Raw genomic sequence first — 14,389 nt, forward strand, 5'->3', positions numbered from 1 at the left:
TAAATCTCAAGAACAAGCCTATCCTCAATTTCTTCACTACAATAAACAACTCTATCACCTTGCCTTGCTTTATTTGGAATCCGCTTGGTTCCAAAAGCACTCTCATTATTCAAAGAACCAACTTTGCCTGCCAAATTGTTCATCTTTCGAATGTAAGCATTCCTGAACTTGGTCCAAAGCCGCAACGGTGAAGCAATGATAATGTTGAAGCATAGCTTTGGCACAGCTTTGATCCTCCAATCCTCCAACGCCTGCTTGATGATGACGATGAGGGCCCTTTTGACCTTATGACTGTCACATTCATTTTTCTAGCATCATTGAGTTTTTGGTATCCTCTTCTTCTCCAGTATCTCTCTGATGAATTATAATTTGGTATCAGCTCCATTTTTATTTTCCATGTGTGTGTTGCATCAGAGTAACAAAGAAAGGGATTTATATAGATAAGTTCACACAATGTGGTCAACAAAAGGCGGTTTGAATGGATTTATTCTTATCCTTATTTTAAGATTTTTTTTTTGGATGAAATATACCGGTGGCGTGACATGCAAGGTTGTGTCTGCATTGTGCACAAAGCTAATTAATTATTATATAAAATACAATGATTGATCTAGTCTTCTAATTACTTAATTTAGTGAGCATGCTAAGTTAAAGATTCTGTAACTTACAGCCCACCCATTTTAAGAAGCACTGGCCACTATTTTACAAGGTTTTGGTCCCACTTTTTTTTGCCTATACTTGCACAAAATGGGTTGGCTGTAGCCTGTAAGTTACAGATTCTGTAACTTAGCCACACGGGAAAAAAGGTTATAAAAACTTTTTGGACAGCAAATGGTGGATCTATCTTGTCATAGTTGTGTGGTTTTTGTTTAATTTTCATTGAAAATTCGTTGGAATTTGAATATAAATTACACTTTAGAATGCTATAACTACTTAACTAGCTTGATCTACCAATAACTAAGCCGATTCTTCAGGCAAGATAGATCCACGATTTGGACAGCCAATATGCAATTTGCGTGCGTTACTCGAAATATAGGTTTAATATTCTATGCACAATTTTTGTTTTTTATTGCTAAAAGAATGTAATTATTTATATATATATCTTTATTCCATATTTATTCAGGTTATGAGAATGCTTTGCACCAGCTGGTATAAAGATTAGTTAGATTTGATCCAAATTCTATGTACTTTTTTTTTTAAAATAATGTATTTGTTTATTTTTATATATTTATCCAGATTGTGAGATTGATTTGCACTATTTAGTATAACTATTTATTGAGATTTGCTTCATATTCAAATTTTTTTTTTTGGTAAAAAATATGAAAGTTCATAAATCTAACTTATATTCTAAAGGTAGCTTAAGAGTTCAGAATTGTCTTAAATTTATATTATTTGGTATAGTAACTATTTATTCTTAGTCAATATAGGATGATAATATCCAACACTTCGTGACACTTGCAACTTGATCTTTTTATTTGATCCTTATCACGTAAAAAAGTAGTATGAGTTCACTCATGTATGAGTCTAACTTTATACCATAAAGAAACTCATATTTTAAAACTAATAAGTGTTACCCAAATCTAAAATATTAAATCCAAAATCAAAACTCGGCCAATGTGAGGTGGCATCCTCAGAATTTGATACAGTAGTCAATTGACTAAAAATAAAATAATAGCACAGCTTAATTTAGATCAGTATTGAACATTCATAAAGAGAATGAGCATTGAGCCCATCTATTTGGAACATATACCAATTGGTTCAAGCCTACGGCCAGATGAGACTAGCGGTCCAGGTAATAAATAAAATTATTCAGCAGTAGAAGACTGAATCGAGTCAACAGCTCAAAATCTGCATAACATTAAAACAATAGAAAACTGTAGTGTTGACTGTTGAATAATTCAAGCTTGAGGAGTAAATTAAGCCTAGCTTGTGACGACATGTGAGGCCCCGGATTGACTGACAAAACCGCAAACAGTCCTCCGTATTAAGCTTGTCAATATGCTCAAGGAGGTGTCCGTCTCTACTTATACACTTTCAACTCATCTCACACAACATCATTGAACTCGAGTCAAATGGTGGCTTTTGGTGATGATGATGGAGTTGCAATTTGACAAGTGATTTTGCATCTTGCATTCAATGTGTATCTGCATTTATATGAGAATCTGTGATTTCCGATGTGGCATTTTTCAGCACATTCTAATCTTTTTAATCATATTACTAACTTTCTTCTTTGCAACTTCCTGCCTATTGTCCATTGTTAAAAAGTTGTCCATAAATTGATCCCTTTGTAGCGTATTCTTTATCCTTCCCAATCCCATAACTCATAGCAATAACAATTTTGCTTGAAGACAAACAGAATATGGCAAATGAAAATTTCTATTAAATAAGTACATACAGCTTAATTGGTACGTATTTGTATTCAAATCCAAGTAAACTACACCCATCTAATCAAAACACAATACCAAGAAGAAAGATATTACAGATCCCAAGATGTTTCCAAGAGATGCAAGGACTGGTGGATATCAATCTATTCACCCAGTTGATTAATTGATTTGCATGGAAGATATGTCGCGGCCGCTTGCTACTAAGATCTTGTAAATTTCAAGAACAAGCCTATTCTCAATTTCTTCATTGGAATAAACAACTTTTTCTCCTTGCCTTGCTTTTGGAATCCGCTTGCCTCCGAAAACACTTTCGGTATTCAAAGAACCAACTTTGCCAGCCAAATTGTTCATCTTTCGAATGTAAGCGTTCTTGAATTTGGTCAACAGCTGTAAAGGTGAAGCTACAAAAATCTTGAAGCACAGCTTTGGCACCGCTTTGATCCTCCAACATCTGCTTGATGTTGGTGGGCCTTTTAGCCTTACGACTCTCACGTTCCTTTTCCTAGAATCTTTCAGTTTCTGATACCCTCTTCTTCTCCAGCATCTCTTCAGTGAACTATAGTTTGGCACCAGCTCCATTTTTGGTTCCCTTTTGTGTGTGTGAGAGTTGTTGTAAGAGAGGAGCTAAGAAGAGGGATTTATATACAAAGTTCATAAGCCTAGCTAGCAAGTAAATGTGGTCAACAAAAGGCGGCTTGATTTTTTTATATTTAATTTTTATGTTTTGAAAAATTCTTTATGAAATGATTCAGAGCTTCGGTGGCGTGTAGTGACTGTCATTTGACCGCAATTCGATATTATTAATCACGAGATAAACCAATTATTAATTATCATTCAAAGTTTCAAACAAGCAGTGATACGGAGATATTTGACCACAGTCCACAGAGCAAACATATAGGCCACGACGGTCAAGACTAGCTTAAGAGTTCAAGAAAAAAACAAAAACAAACAATACAAATAATATTAATACTGAACTGATGCTGGTTATGTGATTTCATTGAAGGATTCCTAGTAAAGGAAACCAAAAAGTTGGAATTGGAAATCAAAGAATGATCAAATGCAAAGCAATATAAAATTAATTCAGAGCACTTTAATTCAACTAAATTGAAATGTCCCCACTGAATTTTGAGACCTTGCAAATCCCCAGTTGGAAATTGTTCATGATCTCCACGTGCAATTCTAAAGTTTGGTAAAAGCGGAAGAAAAACGTAACCATTAGATTCAGAAGTTGAAATGTCGCCCCTTGCACATGATTCTTGCAAAAGATAAACAAAGGGAAGTACAGTTTTGGCTCCCTAGAGTTTGGTAGAAGTTGAATTTATTGTATTATCCCAAATTTGATTAAATTGATGCTGAAATCTGAATTGACATATCCCATCAATTCTGGAGAAAATAAACAAATACCCGCTAACTTTATGAAGTATGATCTCGTAGACTTAATGACAGCAGCCATGGCGGTCAATTTTGGAGCAGTAAAAACTTTTGTCGTAAAAGTCATACCTACTTTTTTTTTTTTTTTTGTTGTTTAGTGCTTAGCGGCAGCTCACCAAGCCACCAACACAGTTTTGACCCAAACAATTAGGGCGGGTATACTACTAACTGAACCCCTTCAAGTGACATGAAATGTAGGGTTATCAAATCTTCAATCCAACCCAACTTGCGGAAGTTCAGGTTGGGCTTATCCCAAAGTCTCTCATTTTTAATCTGAGTGGAGCTTCTATACGGTATACGCCCTTTTAAGTTCTTTTAAAATCCTAAAGAAATCCCATCGTAATTATACTTTTTTTTAATACCAAAAACACCCTTTTCTTCTTAAACTCCAATTACTCTGTTTGTTTGTTTGTTTATTTCATTTTTCAATTTTCTCACTTCTAAAATAAAATTGGAGTATTACTTCTAAGGCAATCTTGTTCTCTACTTTCTATCCATATAATTTTTTTAAGGTGATAAGTCTGATCTAAAATAAATATATTTAATCTTTAGTTTAAAAGGAGGCTTTTACCAAGTATGAAAATACCTATTATGTTTAAAAAAAAGTATGAGAATAATGAATTTGTAAGGAAAAGAAAAGAAACAAAGGTTACTTGAATAAATATTGGATAGATGAGGAGTTCCAAACTTACAAACATAAAAAAGAATACAAAATAACTTGTTGATGTATTGAAAGAGTTTGTAAATCAGATAAATTATAGAATGTGTTTTATTTTTTTTAAGAGTTAGAAGAGAGAGAAATAATAGATGAATTTAATTTAATTAGAATTATATGACTGTCCATAAATGCAATTTCATAAGGAAACGGATGTTATGAGAATATTAAAGGGCTGTTCATTGCATTACTCTTTTAAGGGTTAGCTTGTTGAACCCATCAATTTACTCTCTACACTTACTTTTTAGTTAAGAATTTTAGTATATAAATAATTTTTGAAAAAATTACTTAATTAATTATTTCTTTTATTTCTCTTCTCAATTTCTCATCAATTCATTCAAATATATTCTTTTAGCTACAAATAATTGATATCACTACTAAGAGGAACAAAACCTCCCATTTAAAAAATGAATACCAATAAATTTTTATCAGCCATGGTATTTAATGAATATAAAAATTGATTTTTACTAAACATAAAAGCTATTTAAAAAAAAAAACTTATACATAGAAAACATAAAATAGAGATCACGATGTACTAAGAAAGACCAAAAAATAAATTAAAAATAAATAAAATTAAGCGTTTATAATCAAAAGCTTATTGAAAATTTAAATATATATGGGCTAAAATTATTATTATCTACTCTACAAATAATCCAAAAATATTTGGGAAATTTACAAAAATAACCATAAAACTTTTGTTATTTTTACAATTAATCCTCTCAATTTTTTTCTATCAACATTAGCCAAACACACGCTTTTCTTCCCAAATTACCCTTCTCTAAAAGTAATTTTCTTTCTCCCCTTTCGTCAAATCAAAGGCGAGTCATGGGTGTGGGGCCTTGGTGCGACAGGCAACCTGTCGCACCAAGCTTCGTGCGACAGGCAGCCTGTCGCACCAAGCTTCATTTTATATTATATGCATCTCACAAAAATTTTAGATAAAGATGCTCACCCGGCACTTGAGCTTGGGGCAATGTCGTCCATCACTGCAAAGCATTACATCTGAGGCATTCTTATGCCCATGTTCTTCCCCACTCCTTCCAAAATCAGGGCTGTAAAACTTAGCAAACTGCAGAAAGGGTTCCACGAAGGTCTCCAGAACAATAAAGAGATTGTTGACCTCCGAAATCGGGTTGAGGCATTTACTTCCCAGTTTGCAATGCCAAGATTTGACACCCTCTGACGAATTAAATGACACACCTGCATGCATTTATGACTTCATTTTTGTTGCTTCTGTGGCTTACCAGAGCATGTGCTTGGTAACCTATCCATTTCGGCTCCCACCCTCGTCCCCATTTGTTTTGCCATTCATCCGCTGTAAATAGAAATAGGTCACGATTTTGCATATGTTGCCAAAATTTTACAGCCGTTATTGGTTCCCCAAATTGCCTCCAATGCTGTTTCTTTGTATCTTGGTACAGAATATATACAAGCTATTCCTTTTCCAATGTATTTGTGGAGGCACAGCAAAAAACTGAGTTATGCAAGTAAACACGTGAATTTCTGTTCCTGGAGTTTGACTGATTTCTTTCCTTTAAGATATTTCCTTTCAGATTGTTATATCATCTGGGTATTAATGTCATTGAATTTTTTGGTACCAATTGCTGCAATTGCTTATGGGTTAATGAATCCGCGAACGCCATCCAGCTCTTGTCTTCATGCTTGTAGCACAGTTGGTTTTTTTTATTATTATTTCTTTTTAACTAGATATTTTATCGGTGATGTTTTTTTATCTGTTCCCTGTTAATTTTATCGGTTAGACATTCAAGAGAAGAGAAAGGCATAGAATACTTCATGTCCTCTGAGAATTTCTAAAAGTAAAAACTCAAATGTATGCTGTTACAAGTATAATCCGTTGAAAGTATGGTATGATTATCATTCCCTTTCCCTCACTACATTAAGCTTCTACATTAGCCGCCGCCGCCGATGAGTGCTGATGTTGCCGCCGACGCCGCCGATGATGGGAGCTTCTTCGGTTTGGGAGAGATGGGTGAAAGAGAGATTGTTGGGGGAGAGATGAGAGAGAGGGGTATTTTGGTCTCAAATGATTTTTTATGGTTAATGTTGATAGAAGTTTGTTTGGGGGGTTAAGATGGAAAAAGTTAAAATTTTTATGGTTATTGGTGTAAATTTCCCAAAATATTTACTCACACTAATATTTAAAAATATAAAATAATATTCAATCTTCCAAAATTTTTTAGACGAGAGATGAACTAGTAGGCGCTCGAACCCAAGCGCCTCAGGGGCTTCAGTAGCAGAACTCCGTCTCTCACGACGACTCTTCATTTCTTGGCTCCTCTAGAAAACAAACTGATTATTTTGTATACCAACCCCCCAAAAAATTACTTACTGTTTCAGTCTTATCTCTTCTTTTAAACTATGAAAACTAAACCCAAAAACACTTCCCTCTGGAATTGGAATGAGAAAAACAAGAAAAGCAACAACAGAAAGCAATTCCCAGTTACAGAATTCCTGCAAGAATATTACAGGAAATTTGAGGAACAAATGATGGGCCCCGGAGTTGGTGTTGGAATCGGGTGTGGCATTGGAGCAGGCTTTGGGGTGGCTGGAGGAATCGGATATGGTGGCTGTCTTGAGGTGGTTTTTGGAGTTGGCATGGGTTGCGGCGTCGGTTTCGGGTTCGGGTACGGGCGAGGGTTTGGACACGGTATTGGTTTGGATGGTAGCAAGCCTAAAATTACTATTTCAGATTCTCAAAACAGGTTTGCTATAGATTATTAGTGTATGATTTTTGCATTTTGTCATTTATGTACTATGGTTGCTTTTAGGTTTTTTTTTTTTGGGCAATGTGAAACTAGTATGGGAACAGCTAACAAATTTATCACAATGGCATTTTCAATACAAATGTGAGACAAGAGTGGTGGAATGTATTCATGAATATACTACTCTTTTACATGGAAGTCATAAATTCTGAAACTGGGTAAAACTAAAAAATCACTAAACAGCCCCTAACTGAAACAAAAGAATAGTAGTAAAAGTACTCTTATAACATCTTCCAATCTCTCTAAAGCTTTCCTATTGTTTGAGAAACCCCACCTCAGAAGAAGCCTTTTCATTCTTCTTGGCTGGACTGATCTTTGAGAATATCATTCGATTTCTTTGCTTGAGCGGCATTCCCATCATAAACGCCTGACGAAGCGGGAGACATGGTCAGTGAGGAATTCCAATTTATTTGTCTTTGAAGCGGGGTGAATGGAATGGTACCACCAGATTCACCGCCGCATTGAATCTCCATGAAACTTGAATCAGATGGCAGCTTTTGACTAACCTCGTAACCAGGCTGCGAATTGACGAGTGATTTTGCATCATTTGAATGGTCATGATCTAACTTTCTTGATGCGGCCTTATTCTTAAGGTTCTGATCTCCTTTGATCATGTTTAGTTTCCCGTCCGCAGCTTTGAGCTTATCATCCATTGTACTAAGAATCATCTTCAGTTGATCCTCTGAGAAACTGTCCATACCTTGATCCCATGTAGTAAAATCTCCTACACAGATTTTCTTGCGAGCCATCGTAGCTGCATCATCAACTTGCCTCGTCTTACTTTCATCGAATTTAGCCAAAGATAACGTTCTCTGCTGACCGTGATCAACTGCACTAATTTTCTTCTTGTACTTTCTGATAATACTGGTCAATTGACCTTCCTTTGAGGTCCAGATCTCCGGCTTCAAAGACTGGCCTTTGACTCTTGGACCATAGATGATGATGCATACTTCAACATCGCACAGAGTTGCGAACTCATAAGCCTTCTTCAACAAACTGTTCTTTCTCTTTTTAAAGGTTGCCAAGCGAGCTTTCTCATGCTTTATTGGCTCCAATTTAAGTGCTTCACAAGCCATCACTAATCCCTGACAAAATGGAAATATTTCTCAGAGATATTCAGAAAAATTGTTTGGGTAATCACATCAAAATCACACTCGAAACAGTAGGCGTGATTTTCTATCTACCCAATAAGGAAACCAAATCATTGTAACCATTCATTGAAAATAAAGAAACAAATCAATGCATTAAGACCATTGGCAGAAGGGAGCTGTAAACCCTTTCAGAGAAATCTCTTCCGCAAAATATTAATACAAAATCTTCTTGGTGCAGAGCAATGCTAGTTTATGCACTCTAAAATCGTTGATAAATCTTCTATAATACAACTAAGGAGCAGCACAAGTTAGAGAACTTCTATTAGTTTTATTTATTTATTTGTTTTTTTGAGCAAAGACAATTCATTTAAGAGATGAATGATAGCTATTTGAACTGATTTACCAAATATCAATTCTAGAGTCAGAAATTGTACCACAGCCATACATAAACTAAATAATTGATCAAAAATTGTTCATAAAATCCATTCGGTAACAAGCAGTGACAATCCAAATTCTTTAAAAGAACTATCAAAGAGATTGCAGGTTTAGACAGATCTCTTCTCTTAAGACCTTGGCTTCCTCTTCTTCTCATTGAAGAGAGCCAAGAGAGAGAGAGACACCAAAGACCTTCACAACCTTGAACCTGACACCCGGAACGCCACCAACAGCATGTCCCTTGCGTCCAAATCCAGCAATCAACACCTCACCGTAGAAAACTCTTATGAGGTATGAATAATAGTTTCTTTAAAAATCATGATCATTTTCTTTAAGGCATATCTGAGAGGCTAACAGAAAATCATAAGCATAACACAACCACAATCAATCAGTTTCGAAACTGCAATTGTTAACTCTCTAAGAAAACATTAAAAAAAATCAATGAAAAAACTTCAATCTATCAATTTCATTCTTCTCAGGGCCCTCAAAAAAGAAATTGAAAAAAAAGTAAACTAAATCACATACCCTAATAATATATCAACTTCAAAATCATAAACAAAAATAAAAAACCAGAAAAGTTAAAATCACACGAAATGTCACACAAAAACTCACCAAAAGAGTTTCTTGGTGCGTCTTTGTTTTGAGTCCCAGTTTCTTTTTGGAAAGGCGGTGGGAGTACGTGTAGAAAGTATTTATAGAGATAAAAAAGAATCATTTTTCAATTAGGAATCGGAAGCTTACTCAACAAGTTACTTGTTAAATCAAATAGGAAACTAGCAATCAGTTTCCAAATATTATTGAAACACCTATTCCTACTTTAAATTTTATTGTGATAACGGGAAACAAAATCTAACATCTATTAATTAAGGCTACGTCAAGTATGGTATCATTAATTAGGGGAAAACTTTCCTTTTCTTGAAAAAGAATAAAGAAAAAACTATTTGATTTATTCAAAATAATTTCAATTTGGAACCAAGCAATTAACAGCGTATTATTCAGATAATAATTTATAATAGTGTCAGCCAGTAAATATTGATCTGTTAATTATTTTTTTAAGTACATAAATAGAGAAACTGTATATATGTATAATAAACAGTAAACCCTCCAAAAATTACTGTCATCCGAAGAATTATTTACAAGGGAATCGAGGAAAAATGTGCCAGAAGCACATTATATAATACATAATATTACACTTTCCAGTATTATCGCAAGTTTTTTCCAAACTTGACATTCATTCATCAGTTTCCAGGAGCCGAAATGAAGTAATAAGAAGTTGTACAAGTAATGAAAGATAACCACCCAATTGACAAATACTAGACAAATACTACATCACTTGAGATAAAAAAAACTTGAGATACTAATTTGAAAGTGAGTACTGTGAAATAGATAAATTATTAAAGAAATCAAACCCTGCAAAAGCAGAAAAAAACCCTTTTTGCACTATCGTCTCGCAGTTTCTACATCGTTCACCAAAGAATTAGAGTCAGAAACAGATTGTAAACCCAAAAATCCGTTATTGTTTCTTTCATGTTGTTCGTTAACAACCTCAGACAGCATGGTCTGTGCAGTGTGTGGATTCACAGGACTACCTTCTTGAATACTTTCACACTCCCTCAAAAAGCGAAAGTATGCATAAGGTCCCCAACCTAAAAACACAGAAGTGCCCTTTCAATTACAAAAGAAACTGAAAAAAAAAATCAAGGTAATCTATTTTAACCAGTATGATTATGATAAGGGCATTGAGATATGAGCTGACATGCCTGCTTCAAACGGGAAATTCAGGATCCCCAATATCTTTTAGGAAGTCGGGAAGGGGAAGGCTTATGTGGACATCTCACGATGTGTTAAGTGTCAACATGCGATTCAAACTACCCCGCATGAAAACATTTTCTTTGCGCAAGGTCCAATGCAACCAATAAGCATATCCCCATTATGGGTGTGTTTGGGAGTGAGGTGCTTTAGTTTTTAAGCTGCAGCTGCTGTGTAGTAAAAGTCATAGTTGTAGAGTAAAAGTCCTAACTTTTAAACTGCTTAGCTATCAAATTCCAACTATAAGGTGTAACCAAACACCTTGGCAGCTGGGTTTTGGCAGCCTAACTGTCTCACATCACTCTCAAACGCACTCTATGTAAGATTGAGATTATAAGCATCCATTATTAAATGGAAATGGAGTATGGCAATGCAAGTCTGGGTAACAGTATCCACATCCCAACTGACAACCAAGAAGCTCTAGTAACAGATCATGCCACTTAGATAAAGATATGGATACCCTAAAACAATAGTTGGAAAGTATAGGGTAAACTAAGTGATGTAGTCAGCCTATTTCTACGAAAATTCTTCCTTGACTTTAATCTCCTAGGCAGTTCCAACAATGTGGAATGTTCACCTACCATTTCCAGATTTTACCTTATCAAAACCAAGGGAATCATTTCAAATACTTGGACCGTACCTTCAGCATGATATGGCGGTGGGAAGAACTGCAAATAGCAAAATGTAGCCACTACGAGTCCTGGAATTTTTTTTTTTTTTAAGTCAACGAATTTATGCATCAGATGGACAGCCAGTCTATCAATTTCCACTAATATTAGTAAATATATGGCACACACCAAGCAAACCTCCAGCAAAGACATCCTGCCAGTGGTGCCAGTAGTCATCAACTCGAGAAATGCCAACAAGAGATGCAAAAAGTAGAGGAAGAAAGACAAGGCACAATTTTGCAACATGGCCTCTGCGGTCAAATGCTTTTATTTTTCCAGATATGTACAGTGATAGGAAACCCAAACCAGCAAATGACCCTGAAAAACAAATCCAATTATTCCATAAAGATAACAAGTCTATCAAACAATTGACATAACTCTGGTATTGGAGTTGATCTGATTTATTTCTTTATCTTCTACTATTAAAATTCCCTTAAATTTGTTTGAGATATAATAGCTTCTTTACCCTTTCACATAAGATAAACATCTCTTAGCCATAAAGAATTAATGAACTTACATGAAGTATGCCCGCTTGGAAAGCTCTTATGCCCTTCATTTACAACATGTTTATCACCATGACATACGACATTATTGAATTGATCGTATACCTAACATGCAAAGAGTTGTTAAATGAAAAACTTCAACAATATGACATGACATGAAGCACCAGCAAAAAGCTTATCACACAAAAGCAGGAATCAGATAATTGCACAATGCGCGAAGCATACAGCTATTCCATCAGGAAAGCAACGCCAAAAGAAGTTCGGTCTGGGCCGACCGACTGCTATTTTTATTGCATCCGTAAGAACTCCAGTCACTAGAACAGAGTATAAGAGGCCTGCCCCAGCAAAAAAAGTTTCCGTCATCAGGTCAGCATGTTATGATATCTGCTACAGCTGTCCTATAAGGGGAAAAAAAAAATTAAAGAAGAAACTCTAAAGTAGCCAAAAGAGGTTATCACCTAATATGGCATGATGAAGATCGTATACATCCCTCCTATGGTAGTAGACAATAAGAAATATTATAACAGGCACCAGAACTGCATACACCTAATGAGACACAAAAGAAGGAAAAAAGGCCATTATTATCAAAAAGTAAACTCATAAAACTACTTCCTTTAACAATTAATAAAGGCACAGCCCATAGGGAACCAACCGGGACAGCCCAAACAGGTACTGTATTATTTTTGAAGGGGTATTTAAGATCAGTCATCATATCTTTGCCAACAAAGCGATAGAATGGATCGATGGCATTGAGGATGATATCCATCACAACAAGAAACAAAAATATCAGCCAATCATGCATGTGTTTCCTTGCCACTACAACTCCATGGGACCTCAAAGTGTGTGAACCAAACTGCACATCCATCGTTCTGCACTGCTTGAAATATTTATGGCCAAAATGAAATTCAGAGTAATTAGAAAAGCTTGTATTCAGTGATAGAAAAATTTGGAAGAATACATGACTGGTGCAATCCAGCTATTCTGATTGTATCTTTCCTTAAATCGATTCTCCCCATAATTTAACTTTTTATAGTTTCATCAGTTGTCCAATTAGATGCAAAAGTGAGTCTTTGTGAAAACATTAAAAGTGTGTGCTCTCTTTTTAATATCTTCTTATGCAAAGGTTGCCTGGTTATGCCATCTTATGTTCAATCTTCTTTTTACTTTTTCAAACTACCAAAAAGTATTAAGTAATCCTAAAACACCTTGTATCTAGCAAACTTATTCAGATATCTATATGACACATTACCCTGTGACACAAACAAAAATCAAATTGAGGGCCTTTAACTCGTTAAAAACAAAAATATAGAAGAAAACCAGTACCTCTTCGTTCCAATGTTCTATCAGTAGAGATTCAGCTCCAGAAAACCAATCATTACTAATTGTAGAAATGGGCAGCCTCCGGCATAGATCATCCTAGAAAATCACCCACAAAGATGAGGTTAACATCACAATTCATTTTCAATATAAAGCAATGTGTTCATAACCCTTTGGATGAATTTAGATATATAATCTTTTTAACTAAATTGGAAATAACAATCATCAACATCTGATATCTAATTCATCTCAAATGCACTCTCAGTGGCAAAATCGATACTCAAAACCAGAAAAGGTACTCACAAGAAGAAAAAAACAATACCCACAACAAAAATATCTATCTTTCATATTTTCTCTAATATGATACAAATTCCAACAAAATAACATCTGAAAAACCTGAAAATGGAGAACCGCTGACCTGAAAGATGCCAGGCAAATTTCTAACACAAGAAAGAGAACGCAAATCCCACCAAGGCATTGTATGAATCAATCAAAAAAACAATAAATAATAACAATTATGCAAGCAATATCCAAGCTTATTGACATCAAAATAAATCCCAGAAAGTTGCTGAATGCTGATAGGAAGTTTCTTGTTGTTTGGCTTCACACCATATTAATTTAAAAAAGAGTTGAATCCAAACAAGTTGTACTGCGGAAGTTTAAATTTCTTTATCGACAAAGAGACAAATGTGGCATTTTGGAAGCGCTTTTGCGAAAAGTCGTTTTCAGAAAAGCGCTTCCTGGAGAAGCAGTTATGTTATAGATTTGAAATTGACTTGGAGTGTATGTTTCCAGACAATAAAGTATAAAAATTTAAACTTTTTTTTTTAAACCTAAGACAAGCTTTCAAGAAGTCTCACGTCCAAACACGTCCTAAAGCATTTACATAAACTGAAAAAAAAAAAGAAAAAAAGAAAAACAAAGATACAGGAAAACAGATTCTGTAAAATTACCGGAAGCTAATTCCGGTGGGGTTTTCGGCTTTGCAGTTGAACCAAAAAGGCGATGCCAACGTTCTGAGACCCATTTTATACTTGCAAAAACGAAAGATTCAGAGAGGGCTAGGCTCTGAGTTATGCTCTGTCGTTTTAACCGCCTTGATTTGAAATCGTCAAGATGAAACCTCAGTGTCAGCGAGGTTAATATTGCAAATCATAATTCTGATTTACTATTTTTAACCTTCTGAAAAACGTGTTAAATGTAACCCATCCAAATTTTTTTTTTGGATACACTTATATATTACAATCGATATTTAC

The 14,389-nt window shown here is 35.0% G+C and overlaps 3 protein-coding genes across 7 annotated transcripts; 1 reads left to right on the forward strand and 2 right to left on the reverse strand.

The window, feature by feature from the left end:
* The first annotated feature begins 6,906 nt into the window (after nt 1–6,906).
* LOC18039153 (protein TRIGALACTOSYLDIACYLGLYCEROL 5, chloroplastic) lies at nt 6,907–7,269 on the forward strand. The gene has a single exon (XM_006430654.2). The coding sequence runs from the start codon at nt 6,907–6,909 to the stop codon at nt 7,267–7,269; it is 363 nt and encodes a 120-aa protein (XP_006430717.1).
* An 18-nt stretch (nt 7,270–7,287) lies between these two features.
* Nucleotides 7,288–9,691, reverse strand: LOC18038338 (agamous-like MADS-box protein AGL82). 2 transcript variants are annotated; one of them, XM_024181782.1, is made up of 3 exons: nt 9,449–9,691; nt 9,038–9,186; nt 7,288–8,395 (listed from the first exon to the last, which is right to left on the reverse strand). In XM_024181782.1, exon 3 carries the CDS (start codon nt 8,384–8,386, stop codon nt 7,601–7,603), a length of 786 nt encoding a protein of 261 aa, XP_024037550.1. In that variant the 5' UTR covers nt 8,387–8,395; nt 9,038–9,186; nt 9,449–9,691; the 3' UTR covers nt 7,288–7,600. The 2 variants fall into 2 exon arrangements, with proteins under 2 accessions (XP_024037550.1, XP_006430718.1); XM_006430655.2 differs by lacking the exon at nt 9,038–9,186.
* A 273-nt stretch (nt 9,692–9,964) lies between these two features.
* Nucleotides 9,965–14,283, reverse strand: LOC18038339 (lipid phosphate phosphatase 2). Of its 4 annotated transcripts, none has more exons than XM_024181780.1 (9): nt 13,552–13,753; nt 13,140–13,232; nt 12,469–12,690; nt 12,275–12,362; nt 12,042–12,151; nt 11,831–11,921; nt 11,443–11,631; nt 11,286–11,345; nt 9,965–10,482 (listed from the first exon to the last, which is right to left on the reverse strand). In XM_024181780.1, exons 1-9 carry the CDS (start codon nt 13,609–13,611, stop codon nt 10,277–10,279), a joined length of 1,119 nt encoding a protein of 372 aa, XP_024037548.1. In that variant the 5' UTR covers nt 13,612–13,753; the 3' UTR covers nt 9,965–10,276. The 4 variants fall into 4 exon arrangements, with proteins under 4 accessions (XP_024037548.1, XP_024037547.1, XP_006430719.2 ...); XM_024181779.1 differs by having other exon boundaries at nt 12,469–12,693; XM_006430656.2 differs by lacking the exon at nt 13,552–13,753 and adding an exon at nt 14,087–14,283 and having other exon boundaries at nt 9,966–10,482; nt 12,469–12,685.
* Nucleotides 14,284–14,389: the final 106 nt, after the last annotated feature.

The sequence above is a fragment of the Citrus clementina genome, unplaced genomic scaffold (genome assembly GCF_000493195.1).
Source record: "Citrus clementina cultivar Clemenules unplaced genomic scaffold, Citrus_clementina_v1.0 scaffold_6, whole genome shotgun sequence".
NCBI classification, from domain to species: Eukaryota; Viridiplantae; Streptophyta; class Magnoliopsida; order Sapindales; family Rutaceae; genus Citrus; species Citrus x clementina.